General features: G+C 40.6%; 2 protein-coding genes across 4 annotated transcripts; one reads left to right on the top strand and one right to left on the bottom strand.

Moving 5' to 3' along the window:
- Positions 1–115: 115 nt before the first annotated feature.
- tmem126a (transmembrane protein 126A) lies at positions 116–1750 on the top strand. Its single transcript, XM_035781713.2, has 5 exons — positions 116–258; positions 516–643; positions 1062–1255; positions 1335–1449; positions 1536–1750. Exons 2-5 carry the CDS (start codon positions 531–533, stop codon positions 1732–1734), a joined length of 621 nt encoding a protein of 206 aa, XP_035637606.1. The 5' UTR covers positions 116–258; positions 516–530; the 3' UTR covers positions 1735–1750.
- Positions 1751–4195: 2445 nt separating this feature from the next.
- crebzf (CREB/ATF bZIP transcription factor) lies at positions 4196–13842 on the bottom strand. Of its 3 annotated transcripts, none has more exons than XM_035781684.2 (4): positions 13371–13842; positions 8324–9188; positions 8052–8126; positions 4196–7554 (listed from the first exon to the last, which is right to left on the bottom strand). In XM_035781684.2, exons 2-4 carry the CDS (start codon positions 9121–9123, stop codon positions 7476–7478), a joined length of 954 nt encoding a protein of 317 aa, XP_035637577.1. In that variant the 5' UTR covers positions 9124–9188; positions 13371–13842; the 3' UTR covers positions 4196–7475. The 3 variants fall into 3 exon arrangements, with proteins under 3 accessions (XP_035637577.1, XP_035637578.1, XP_035637580.1); XM_035781685.2 differs by lacking the exon at positions 13371–13842 and adding an exon at positions 13114–13276; XM_035781687.2 differs by having other exon boundaries at positions 8052–9188; positions 13371–13841.
- Between the last annotated feature and the right edge of the window lie 300 nt (positions 13843–14142).

The following is a 14142-nucleotide window of genomic DNA, read 5'->3' as shown; positions in this document are numbered from 1 at the left end:
ACTAGCTACACCTTGATTGACAAAACTTTACATCCAATGGCATGGCGGTGCTTTTTGTCCAGGCTCGGGATTACGAACCAATACAATTTGTTGTGAAAGGTTCAGAGTTCACTCTGGTGCACGTGGTTTAAAATGGCTGCGCCCTTCACTAAATAATGATACAGAAGAAATTATTGAAACAGCTAAACCCCACCAAAGAAGAAGAAACAGCTAAACATTTACAGCACATAGCTACATTAGAGCTGAAACATCGCCAAGGTAAGGAATGAATACTCGACAGTACAGAAATACATAGACTGGCGTTATTCCAGTGTAATCGTGATTAATAATATAGACATGTTTTGCTCTCTGAACTAGGCTACATGGACGGGGTTTTATAAAATGTAATGTTGGCTAGGTAAAGTTATCAGTCTTATCGAACGTGTTGCATACACGTTCACTCAGCCCTGTCAATGATAGCCAACATTATTGACAGACAGTGACAATTATTTAAAAAATGTGGTCATGCATTGCAGGGAATCTTGTTGAAGATGTCAGAAAACAGCAATGTCGTTGTACAGAAAGGCACCAGCCGCACAGTTTCCAGAGCCCTGATCATTCAAATGATGGCGGAAAATTTCGAACGGTTGCCTGAACTTGACAGGTACGTTTTTGTAGGCCTATGCCATAGAGAAAGATAGAGGCCTCTAGTGGCCAAAATGTTTATTTTATATTTTACCTTTATTTAACTAGGCAAGTCAGTTAAGAACAAACAACTTCACAAACTATGCGTACGCTTCAATGGCGCAGAAGTCCATGTGTTGTTATTCTGGGTGGCCAGATTGCTCACAATATTGATGAGGAAAGTAAGCTTCCTGAAGCATAGTTAAGCACGTCTGTTTTGTTGCTAAACAACCAACCTGTCTAATGGCACAGGTACAAAGATGAGTCATCCATCCATCTCTATAGCCTAGACATGTTTTCATTTCCTTGACAGCCCTAGCTCTACTTGTAATTGACAGCCTTTTGCATTTTGCTCTCATAACATTAACAACTTATGAAATATCACTGTTGTTCTACAGGAAAATCTTCACCTATGGCCCCATGTACCTGGGAGGTAATGGGGCATTTGCAGGACTGATTGCCAACAGCTTATACAGGAGAGCACTGAATGTCACTCAAGGGCGTTTTACATCAAATCTCCCAATGGCTGTCCTACCATTCTTGACAACAGTGGCCATGTATAATGTAGCTGTATCCAAACCATTATTGTCTGGTGAGTGTTTAATTGTTTCAGTTGCAGTTGAAGTTTGACAATATTTTAATTGTTTCTGATATTCTTAAACTAATTTCAGGTGACCTTAACTGTCCAACCTGTGTCCTGATAAGAGGTGCCCTTGTCGGCGCAGTTGCTGCTGGCGTATATCCTATTCTGTTGGCTTTGCCTGTGAATGCAGGCCTTGCAACCAGGTATGTGCAACTCTTTGCAGTCGAAGGTTTCATCAAGATGCTTGGCTGACTGAATTTGCATAATTATGCCACTGTAATTCCGACAGGTACAACACTACACCATTGCCAGAAAAGGGAAACGTCCTCCGTTTTTGGATGAACGTTACCCAACCCATCTTAAGGAAAATGGGTGTTGTGATAGTACTACAGGTGTTCTTTGGAACCTACCTAAGCTCCAGACACTTTGACAGCTACTTGAAGTTGATTCAGTTGTCCACCTCAAATGGCGAGGAGCTTCAGGATTAAAACAGTTTCAAACAAACCTAAATGTTCTGTATTTTTATTTGAGTTGTACGAACATCTGGATAATCATAATGTAATGACTAAATTATTTCAACGCTATCGCTGGACTAAATTTATATGCAATGTCAAAGGGCAAAACAAAACCATAGGGGTACTGCAGATTGTAATTTTTCCCACTTTTCAATAAGGTCGTTTACAGCTGTATCGGAGTAGAGGCCCATTCAGAACTGTAATTCCAAATAGATGGCAGCGTTCACACTGCAACGATAACAACTGGCTGACATTTTTGCAAAAGTTTTTTTTATTTTTAAATCGCATAAGTATTCAGACTCTTTACTCAGAACTTGGAAGCACCTTTTGGCAGCAACTACAGCTTCGAGTCGTCTTCGGTATGACGATACAAGTTGGCACACCTGGGTTTGGGGAGTTTCTCACACTCTTCTCTGTAGATCCTCTCAAGCGCTCTCAGGTTGGATGGGGAGCATCGCTGCACAGCTATTTTTCAGGTCTCTCCAGAGATGTTCGATTGGGTTCAAATCCAGACTCTGGCTGGGCCACTCAAGGACATTGAGACTTGTCTGGAAGCCACTCCTGTGTTGTCTTGGCTGTGTGCTTTGGGTCGTTCTGTTGGAAGGTGACCCTTTGCCCCCCAGTCAGGTCCTGAGCACTCTGGATCAGGTTTTCAAAGATCGCTCTGTTCATCTTTGCCTTGATCCTGACCAATCTCCCAGTCCCTGCCGCTGAAAAACACCCCCACAGCATGTTACCACCACCATGCTTGCAGTAATATTTCGGTATCCTTCTCCACATCTGTGCCTCGTCACAATCCTGTCTGACATACACTGTCAACTGTGGGACCTTCTTATATAGACAGGCCTTTCCAAATGTCTAATCAGTTGAATTTGCCACAGATGGACTCCAAGTTGTAGAAACATCAGATTGATCAATGGAAACAGGTTGCACCGGAACTCAATTTCAAGTCTCATAGCAAAGGGTCTGAATACTTATGTACATAAAAGGTATGTTTTTTAAAAGTAAATTTGCAAATATTTATATAAATTGGTTTTTGCTTTGTCATTATGCGGTGTTGTGTAGATTGAGGGTGAGGGAAAAATTGTCGCCATTTTAGAATAAGGCTAACGTGAATGTGAGGAAGGGGTCTGAATACTTTCTGAAAGACTACACCTGCGAGGGTAAAAAAAAACATGCCCTGTTAACTCTTTATTTAAAATATTTTTTATATATATTGACTTTCAATATACACACACCTCACTCAGAGCTAGTCTAAAAATCAACTTTGATTTTCAAGAATGTGCCTTATCTTAATGAGATGCACAACTGTCTTATCTCAGCAATTATCCTGTCAAATTATAAATCCCCTCATGTTGATATTCCTTGAGTACTACAAATATTATTTAAATCCCTAAATCACATTTAGCTCTGCCCAGAGTACCCCCTCCTGTGCATTTTACCAGTAGGCCTATGTTATGATTTTCCCCAAGTATCTATGAGCTATTTGCATTGTGAAAACGTAATAGGATGCATATGCTCCATCGTTTACATTTAGTCGGAGGCCCACTGGTGGTAGGAATAGCTGCCTTCATCAGAGCACTATGTAGTGGAACACTCATTGTGTAGAATAAACAGGCCTGACAGAGCTGATGTGAATCTAACATTCCAATACATTTGCCTGTTGAACAGGGAACACCTTACAGGGTTATTTATGGTATTACCATGTTTGTGTGCGGTTATAACCATATGAAAACTAGTTTAATAACCTCTAGGGAGAATGAGCATGATGTACTGACGAGAATTAGTAGACAGGATTCCAACCCACAGATTTACCTGCAATTAACTTGCAATTAAAATGTTGAATTGGAAGTGGAACCACAGCAAATCACACACCTAGTTCAACAGTGCCTTCAGAAAGTATTCACACACCTTGACTTCTTGCACATTGTTGCATTAGCCTGAACTTAAAGTGGATTAATTGATGTGCATTGTCATACACACACACAATACCCCATATCAAAGTGGAATTATGTTTTTCAAAATGTTCACAAATTAAATGAAAAGGCTGGACTGTGTTAAATCAATTCATTGGCAAGCCGAAATATATTTAGGAGTACAAATTTGCTTAACAGGTCACATAAGTTACATGGACTCACTGTGTGGAATAGTGTTTAACAAAATTTCAGAATTACTACCTCATCCCTGTACACCACACATACAGATAATTTTAAGGTCTCTCAGTCACCGGGAATTTCAAACAGATTCAACCAAAAAGACCAGGGAGGTTTTCCAATGCCTCGCAAAGGGCACCTATTGGTAGAAGGGTAAAAATAATTCATTGAATATCCCTGAGCTTGGTGAAGTTATAATTACACTTTGGATGGTGTATCAATACACCCAGTCACTACAAAGATGCAGGCGTCCTTCCTAACTCAGTTGCCGGAGGCCAATCGTGACTTGAAAAAAGTTTAATGGCTGCGATAGGCGAAAACTGAGGATGGATCAACAACATTGTAGTTACTGCACAATACTAACTTTCAAAAAAGGAACACTTGTCACTAATGTTTGCATTACTCATCTCATATACAGTAGAATAGTATAGAATACAGTACCTTAGTCTATGCTGCTCATCCATATATTTAATAACATTCCTTCCTTAGATGTGTGTATTGGGTATATGTTGTGAAATTGTTAGATATTGCTGCACTGTTGAACTAGAAGCACAACCATTTCGCTACACCAACAATATCTGCTAAACATGTATGTGACTAATACAACCTTATGATTTAAATGACAGTGGAAAAGGAAGCCTGTACAGAATTTAAAAATATTCCAAAACATGCATCCTGTTCGCAACAAGGCACTAAAGCAATACTGCAAAAAATGTGACAAAACAATTCACTTTGTCATGAGTACAGTTATGTTTTGGGCAAGTCCAATACAACTGACTACCACTCTGTATTTAAGCATAGTGGTGGCTGCATCATGTTATAGATATGCTTGTAATTGTTATGGACTGCAGAGTTCTGCCAGGATAATAAAACAAAAATAAAAAAAAAAAAAAAAAAGCTCCATTCCATTTCTAAGCACAGACAAAATGCTTGAGAAAACTTGGTTCAATCTGCTTTCCTGGGAGACAAATTCACATTCAGAAGGACAACCTAAAAAAAAAAACCAGGCCAAATCTACACAAGTTGCTTAGCGAGAAGACATTGAATGTTCCGGAGTGGCTGAGTGAAATCTAAGTCAAAACTACAGCAAAACCTGAAGATGGTTGTCTAGCAATGATCAACAACCAATTTGACAGTGCTTGGAGAATTTAAAAGAATATATATATTTTTTTAAATGGGAACATGTTGCACAATCCAGGTGTGGAAAGCTCTTAGAGACATAACCAGAAAGGCTCAGCTGTAATCGCTGCCAAAGGGTATGAATACTTTAAGGCACAGAACATATGTTATACCTTAATGCACACTTTAATTTCCATTAGAATTAAGTGACTATCAGCTTGTAAAACAGTTCTGCATTTTGAAATTTTTTAACTTGGCATATCACACATTTGAAATCAAAATGTATTTTGACAACTGTCCACTTAGGAAGCAACACTGATTGACAATACATTTCACATGCTGTTGTGCAAATGGAATAGACAACAGGTGGAAATGATAGGCAATTAGCAAGACACCCCCAATAAAGGAGTGGTTCTGCAGGTGGTGACCACAGACCACTTCTCAATTCCTATGCTTCCTGGCTGATGTTTTGGTCACTTTTGAATGCTGGCGGTGCGTTCACTCTAGTGGTAGCATGAGACAGAGTCTACAACCCACACAAGTGGCTCAGGTAGTGCAGCTCATCCAGGATGGACCATCAATGCGAGCTGTAGCAAGAAGGTCTGCTGTGTGTCAGCGTAGTGTCCAGAGCATGGAGGCGCTACCAGGAGACAGGCCAGTACATCAGGAGACGTGGAGGAGGCTGTAGGAGGGCAACAACCCAACAGCAGGACCGATACCTCCGCCTTTGTGCAAGGAGGAGCAGGAGGAGCACTGCCAGAGCCCTGCAAAATGACCTCCAGCAGGCCACAAATGTGCATGTGTCTGCTCAAACGGTCAGAAACAGACTCCATGAGGGTGGTACGAGGGCCCGACGTCCACAGGTGGGGGTTGTGCTTACAGCCCAACACCGTGCTTCCAGCCCAACACCGTGCAGGACGTTTGGCATTTGCCAGAGAACACCACGATTGGCAAATTCACCACTGGCGCCCCGTGCTCTTCACAGATGAAAGCAGGTTCACACTGAGCACGTGATAGACGTGACAGTCTGGAGACGCCGTGGAGAACGTTCTGCTGCCTGCAACATCCTCCAGCATGACCGGTTTGGCGGTGGGTCAGTCATGGTGTGGGGTAGCATTTCTTTGGGGGGCCGCACAGCCCTCCATGTGCTCGCCAGAGGTAGCCTGACTGCCATTAGGTACCGAGATGAGATCCTCAGACACCTTGTGACACCATATGCTGGTGCAGTTGGCCCTGGGTTCCTCCTAATGCAAGACAATGCTAGACCTCAATGTGGCTGGAGTGTGTCAGCAGTTCCTGCAAGAGGAAGGCCATCCACTAACGCCACGTTGCACCACAGACTGTCCAGGAGTTGGCGGATGCTTTAGTCCAGGTCTGGGAGGAGATCCCTCAGGAGACCATCCGCCACCTCATCAGGAGCATGCCCAGGCGTTGTAGGGAGGTCATACAGGCACGTGGAGGCCACACACACTACTGAGCCTCATTTTGACTTGTTTTAAGGACATGGCATGCCATCCAGCTCGACAAACGTATGAGTGACAGTTCCTTACATTATTTGTTGAACATTCAGACCTCAAGTGGTCTGTCAAAAAGAGTCAATGGCCTACGCTACCAGGTGTGTAAATCCTACTATATGCCACAACTCCAAATTAAAAATGGGAAAGATATCCAAAATGACTTGTATTTATCATTTTGAACAGCACATGTATTTTCTATATAGATTTGTGCTTCAGGCATATAGCTAGACATGAACTTATTCAGTCAGACTAATTTTGAGATCTGAGAACAACCGAAGCCAATTTAAGAGAGTGAACTATTACATTATACCTAAATGCAGCAGCATTATGTCAAAAACAAGTACACCAGATGAATAAGTGTATGCATATACAATATGAGGTCTCTGCTCAAATGAAGCCTCACGTGTTTGGGAACCATTAACAATCCCCCATTTTGTTGAGGAATTGATAGATCTTTGTCTGCAGAAAAAGCTTGCTGTTTGAAAAGAGAAAATAAGGTTAATATCAACTACATACAGCAACAGTCAAGATAAAATACATAACTGAAGCATGCATAATCAAAATAAGATTTATTGTCAATTACTTTATCAAAACCAATCTTCCTTTAAAAAATATTCTCTCGTTTAGAGATTGGCACAAAATCTTCAAGACATACTGACTCAGTTTATACAACATTGGTGAAGTCCATTTCTATCAGGATCACCACATCAATAATAAAATGTACTTTTACAAATGTGTTACATTGAAAAGTGTCAACACAAGTCAAGTTAAACTTGTGAAGAAACTATTATACGACCTCTGATATTGTCAATGCAATAGGTAGGAACACTTATAGGAACACTTGTCATCCACAATATTCTAAATTCACTACTTTTTTCAAAGGTGTGGTGGGATACTGGTAACATGTAGTCACTTACACTATTTGTTATACTACCTTTAAAAAAATAACAGGCCAAGTTGGCAGCAGCGAGATCCACCTCTTCAGCTTCCGACAGCAGAATCCACTTCAGCAATAAAGAAACATAGGGGCGCTAAATAAAAACATCCTTCAGCAGAATAGTGATGTTTCACAAAGAGATCATTTCTAACCAAACTGTGGTAACCAACTATATTTGTTGTTTCTCCCCCCATTCTGGTTAGAGAGGCAATATTAACTAATAATCTAATACTATAAAACTCATTGTGAAACATCACCGTACTCCTTTTATTTTTTCTTCAATTCCAATAAAACTTGACTGCTGAATTCCAAAAGCCACCATTTCTTTATATTTGGGCATGAAATCAGTCAATTTGTATTTACAGGTTAAATTCTTAATGCATAGAGCTTAATAAAAGAAAAGTTGAATATAAATTGAGGTAACAAATTGAAGTAATTACTCAACTCAAACAAACAGAAACATATGTTCCAGTGTATACCTAGTTATTTTAAAACTTGAAATAACCTTGAAAAACATCTGAGAACAAATCAAATGATCAGCTTTTCTTGTTAAGAGATCCTTACCATGGAGCCAAGCAGACAGGGATGTTCTGTACCCATTCATCCAGCATGGTTGAACAATCATCACCTAGAAGAAAACTGGCAACAAGGTTTAACGAGTAATGTGTTCTTATAATCATTGGTTTCATAAGATTTCACACATGCTCATTCAACAATTCTTAATTAATGATCTCAAAATAGTTAAGTGTTCATAAATTCTCCTGATATTTTTTACTCTGAGGTTAAATCAGGTTCAGTCTCAACATCTGAAAACAGATAAAAGTACTCAACCCTACATTTTGAATGATGCGCTTGCACTCTCTGCACACTTAGTGCAGAACTCCACTGAGACGTGGTTCTTGTCCACGTGCAGACAGACGCCACCAGAGGTCTCCTTCTCAGTCTTCACAAGTTTCCTTGGCAAGGCATAATCGTGGTCTTCGTTCTTGTTGGACTCCTGGAAAAGTGAGGAAGATAATTTCATGCCATTCACACCGCTCAGCCTTGACAACAGCTGGGCTAACATACTCTCGTTGGCCAACACAGCTCTCAGGTACCTCGACTCATCTTCCAACTCCTCCACCCTCTTATTCAATTGGACGTTTTCCTGTTTAAGTATGTGGTTTTCTGACGACAGAGAGCCGACTTTATTCTCCAGCCCGTTGACGTATTCCTTCTTTTTCAGACGATTCATTCTTGCAGCGATGGCGTTCTTGTTGATGATGCGCCCAGACAGGTTCTCTCTCCTCTTCCTTTTCTGACCTGCAGACATTCCTTCTGGCGATGGTGTCCTGGACGTGCCAATTCCAAAATCTTGATCTGTTGTGTCACCCACACCTAATTCGGTCAATCCAATGTCAAAAAGAGGGGAGACAGCATCCTTCTCATATGTCCAGTCTAACTTGTCGATTCCAAATAAACCATCAAGCTCTAATCCGACTGTACTATCCCCATTCTCTGAGCTCATGTCTTCGTAGGGACTCGTTTTAAAATGTATAGTTTCAACAAAGTCAGGGACTTCAATTTCAAAAGGACAATTTGAGGTGTGCTCCTCCACAGCGGTGTTGTCTGAATGACCTCTTCGTCTGGTGATCATTTTAGCTTTTGACGACGGGCACCACCAATGTATTCCCTCTCCAATCTGGACTCTGCATAGATTGTCTGTGAGGATACACAAAAGGACATTGATTAATAACACTGTTTTTAATTAGGTCGGTTTAATGAATCTGTTGTGTTTCAAAAGATTAGCAATTAAATAAATATTTGAGCATTCAGTGAGTAAATTACGCCTATTCTTCAGATTCCCTCCATTATTTCAATCCCCATTTGGAAGGGCCTTCTGTCTTGAGGACGTGCACATTTCCTTTACCAAATATAAAATCAGGTTCTTGTGATCTAAAAATGTTGCATTAACAAGTTGCATCTAGTTAGCTAGCTAATGTATTCTTTATTGCTATGTCTGTTTGTGGCAAGGCTTGCCTTAGCTAACTAGTTAGCTTCTAAAGAACATGCTCCTGATAAATATAAGCTAACGTTTGCTAGCTAAAATTACCATCACTAGTGAATAAGTTGTTGGCGACATCATCGTCATATGTGCAGTAGTGTAAAAACAAGTATTTTTGGGGGGGGTATCTATACTTTAATAAATTTTTTGGACAACTTTTACTGTACTACATTCCTAAAGAAACAAATGTACTTTTTACTCCTTACATTTTCCTTGACACCCAAAAGTACTCGTTACATTTTGAACGCTTAGACCATTTTCCTGTCCTGCTAATTCACACTTAAATTTAACAACTTACTACTAAAGTATATTTAAGCAATTACATTTACTTTTGATATTTAGAAACCAATAATTTTACTCAAGTAGTTTTTACTGAGTGACTAACTTTTACTTAAATAACATTATATTTAAAAGGTATCTATACTTTCACTCAAGTAAACTCTGTAAAAAGAAACGTCCCCTTTTCAGGACTCTGTCTTTCAAAGATCATTTGTAAAAATCCAAATAACTTTACAGATCTTCATTGTAAAGGGTTTAAACACCGTTCAATGAACCATAAACAATTAATGAACATGCACCTGTGGAATAGTCGTTAAGATACTAACAGCTTACAGATGGTAGGCAATTAAAGGTCACAGTTATGAAAACTCAGGACACTAGAGGCTTTTCTACTGACTGAAAAACACCAAAAGAAAGATGCCCAGGGTCCCTGATCATCTGTGTGAACGTGCCTTAGGCATGCTGCAAGGAGGCATGAGGACTGCAGATGTGGCCAGGGCAATAAATTGCAATGTCCGTACTGTGAGACGCCTGAGACAGCGCTACGAGGAGGCAGGACGTACAGCTGATCGTCCTCGCAGTGGCAGACCACATGTAAAAACACCAGCACAGTACACCCAAACATCACACTTGCTGGACAGGATGGCAACAACTGCCCGAGTTACAATTCCTCCATCAGTGCTCAGACTGTCCACAATAGGCTGAGAGAGGCTGGACTGAGGGCTTGTAGGCCTATTGTAGGCAGGTCCTCATCAGACATCATCGGCAACAATGTCGCCTATGGACACAAACCAGAACTGGCAAAAAGTGCTCTTCACTAATGAGTCACGTTTTTTTCTTACAAGGGGAGATGGTCGGATTCGTGATTATCATCAAAGGAATGAGCGTTAGACCGAGGTCTGTACTCTGTGGAGTGGGATCGATTTGGAGGTGGAGAGTCCGCCATGGTCTGGGGAGGTACGTCACAGCATCATCGGACTGAGCTTGTTGTCATTGCAGGCAATCTCAACGCTGTGCGTTACAGGGAAGACATCCTCCTGCCTCATGTGGTACCCTTCCTGCAGGCTCATCCTACATCCTGACATGACACTCCAGCATGACAATGCCACTAGCCATACTGCTCATTCTGTGCGTGATTTCCTGGAAGACAGGAATGTCAGTGTTCTGCCATGGCCAGCGAGGAGCCTGGATCTCAATCCCATTGAGCACGCCTGGGACCTGTTGGATCGGAGGGCGAGGGCCATTCCCCCCCAGAAATGTCCGGGAACTTGCAGGTGCCTTGTTGGAAGAGTGGGGTAACATCTCACAGCAAGAACTGGCAAATCTGGTGAAGTCCATGAAGAGTCCATGAAGAGGAGATGCACTGCAGTACTTAATGCAGCTGGTGGCCACACCAGATACTGACTGTTACTTTTGATTTTGACCCCCCTTTGTTCAGGGTCACATGTCTGTGGAACTTGGTCAGTTTGTCACAGTTGTTGAATATTGTTCTGTTCATACATTTAAAAAAAAACATTATTTATTTCAGGATTGCTGAAAATAAACGCAGTTGACAGGGAGAGCATGTTTATAACAATTGGGTACTTTTTCCACCACTGCAGCTGTGAGTCTGTCAAAAAAAATTAAAGTCTGTTTAATATGAACATTTCTTGTGCAGCTGTTCAAAGCAGGCTGCATCTCGGCGCAAAAATATTGTCTGAGAATATAGCTAGCCCGTTGCGACACAGTGATTTGGGAATGATTCCATACCGCCATACACAGGCTGCGTATCAAACTCATAAAATATACACCCTTATGCCCTAGGGGAATACCCATCACCATTTTGGATGTCGGGCCATACAAGGGAAGTTCACAACGTAAACCCCTCAGGATTTACTTTTTTATTGGACCGCCCTTGCCCGGAAATGCGTTAATCCCGCGATGATTGTTTTCAACCACCGGTACCTTGCGCATGCTTTGTATGCGCTACAGTCAATTATGATTGCAAATCATTATTAATATATGCATACTATATAATAACTTTCAAATGAATTAGCTAACTAACTTTAGCCTGCCTAGCTGGAACTTCTGAAGGAAAATGTTTTATTTCTACAGTTTTCAAAAGCTAACCAAAAAAAAAAACATCATCGCTTTTACGAGAAGTGTTTGAGCTGTCATGTGCATTAGTAGCACAATTTCTAACTTATTTACATTCATTTTTACTTACATTTGAATGTTGACATCTCCATGTTGAGGTTTTGTCTGACTTTTCATAGCGGTTGTACAATCATCGCACATTTAATTATGGGGTGTTTCAGGACGTGTAGTGAACATAATTGTACACTCGCAATCTCGATCAAAAACGAGGGCTTCCTCCCTCACCCTGCAAGTGTATACTCGTCTAACGTCATCAAAAGTGTCCACTTAATTTGCGGGGATACAGTGTGTCTGTTAAGTGTTTGGTACGTAATCACAGTAGGTAGAGTATCACAAATTCGGTACTGCCCTGGTTTTTACCTTAGCAATACACAGCTAAGAATTTGACTAACCTTTACTTGCCGATACTTCCTCAATTCCCGACTAGGAAGACCGACAACACCTATAAACGTCCATGTTTGGTTGCATGGGGTTCGAATGAATTTAGAAAATGCTCCGTTACTAAATTATATAAAATGTTTTGGGCCATGAAGTAAATCAAATGTATTTGTCACATACACATGGTTAGCATATGTTAATGCGAGTGTAGCGACATGCTTGTGCTTCTAGTTCCGACAATGCATTGATAACCAACGAGTAATCTAACCTAACAATTCCAAAACGACTACCTTAAACACACAAGTGTAAAGTAAACCAACAATGTGTGGGCACTGTCAATGAAAATATTTGAAACAGACAAGATGGCAGCGTGTACACATTGGATTAAATGCTTCATGGAGCAACACGCATTTCATGTAATAATGGTGCATGTTCTTAATTCAAACGAACCCCATGCAACTAATTTAGTCATGGAAGTTTAGAATAACTTGTCTTTCAAGTCTGGAATTGAGGAAGTATCCCCAAGTAAAGGGTTGTCACTAGTTACCCTCACACCATATCAATGGATAGAGTAGATCGTTAAACTAGTTGCTTTTTGGTCTTCATTTAAGGTTACTATAGCACTGTGGTTAAATTTAAAATCCGATTTTAAGAAGATAAGTCGCAGAAATGGCTGTGGTTGGTTAACTCATTAACATTGCTTGCCAACTTTAAATAAAAAATAACGTTGGCGAAAACACCAACTACTTAGTAACGTTAACATTATCAATTATGAGTATGAGTACTTACACGGAATGCTAGGCTGTTCCAACAAATGAAAGTTGACAAGTTAACTAACTAGGCCTAACGACATTAGCCTTGCTAGCGTTAGGTAGCTAGCTATACTTGAAGCGGAGTAGCGTTAAAGCATACCCAGCACAGAATCTGACCAACATTTTTACTTGGGTCGTCACAGGGTAACGTTACTTAAGACAGCCTATTGGCAATGCGCACAAACAATGTCTGTCTGACACGGCATTTTTTAAGTACTGTAACCACACACTTACCGTCCGTCAAGCTTTAAGTGGATCAGATTGTATATATTTGTTTGCAGTACTCTTCAGGTTCTTGTAGTAAAACATAAAGTGTTGTTTGAAAGTCGGTAAACTTACTGACCACACAAACTGAGAGAACTTCGAAACGTACAAAAGACGTCAACGATGGCGAAAATTCAGAACGTTAACACTGAGGCGCCATACTGTTAGTATTTATGACGCGTCCAAAACAACTCGGAAATGGCCGACTTCAGTGCTTTCAAGACAACTGGTAACTCGAAAACAAACCGAGCTCCGACTGGGGAAAATCGTTTTGAACGGACATCCAAATCAGAATTCCAACTTGGGCCTCTTTCGAGACCTCCGACCTGAAGATCACTGACGTCATGATTTGACCTCGTATTTTTCCCAGGTGCCTTGAAGGCACCATTTAGAAACTCTGTGCTGGTCGCGTTGTTCTCTGTTCAGGGATTAATTTTTATAACTAACCCAATAACTAGGCTCATTGATTTATATGTGAGGTAGTCACTAGTAACCACAGCCACAAAGTCAAAATGGTCTATATTGTCATTTTTTGTTGTAATATTCATTTAAGTTTAGCAGTGTGGTTAAGGTTAGGTTTTTTAAAAATCTGAATTTAAGAAGATAAATTGTAGAAATTAGGCGGAGTTTGTGACTTTGTGGCTGTGGCAACCATGGTGATAATGGTGCTTTCACGACAACAGGGAACAAGGTCAAATCAAATCTTATTTGTCACATGCGCTGAATACAACAAGTATAGTAG

This window comes from Oncorhynchus keta, chromosome 12 (assembly GCF_023373465.1).
Source record: "Oncorhynchus keta strain PuntledgeMale-10-30-2019 chromosome 12, Oket_V2, whole genome shotgun sequence".
Taxonomy (NCBI): domain Eukaryota; kingdom Metazoa; phylum Chordata; class Actinopteri; order Salmoniformes; family Salmonidae; genus Oncorhynchus; species Oncorhynchus keta.
The sequence above is the reverse complement of the archived record's forward strand: the minus strand, read 5'-3'. Positions and strand labels throughout refer to the sequence as shown.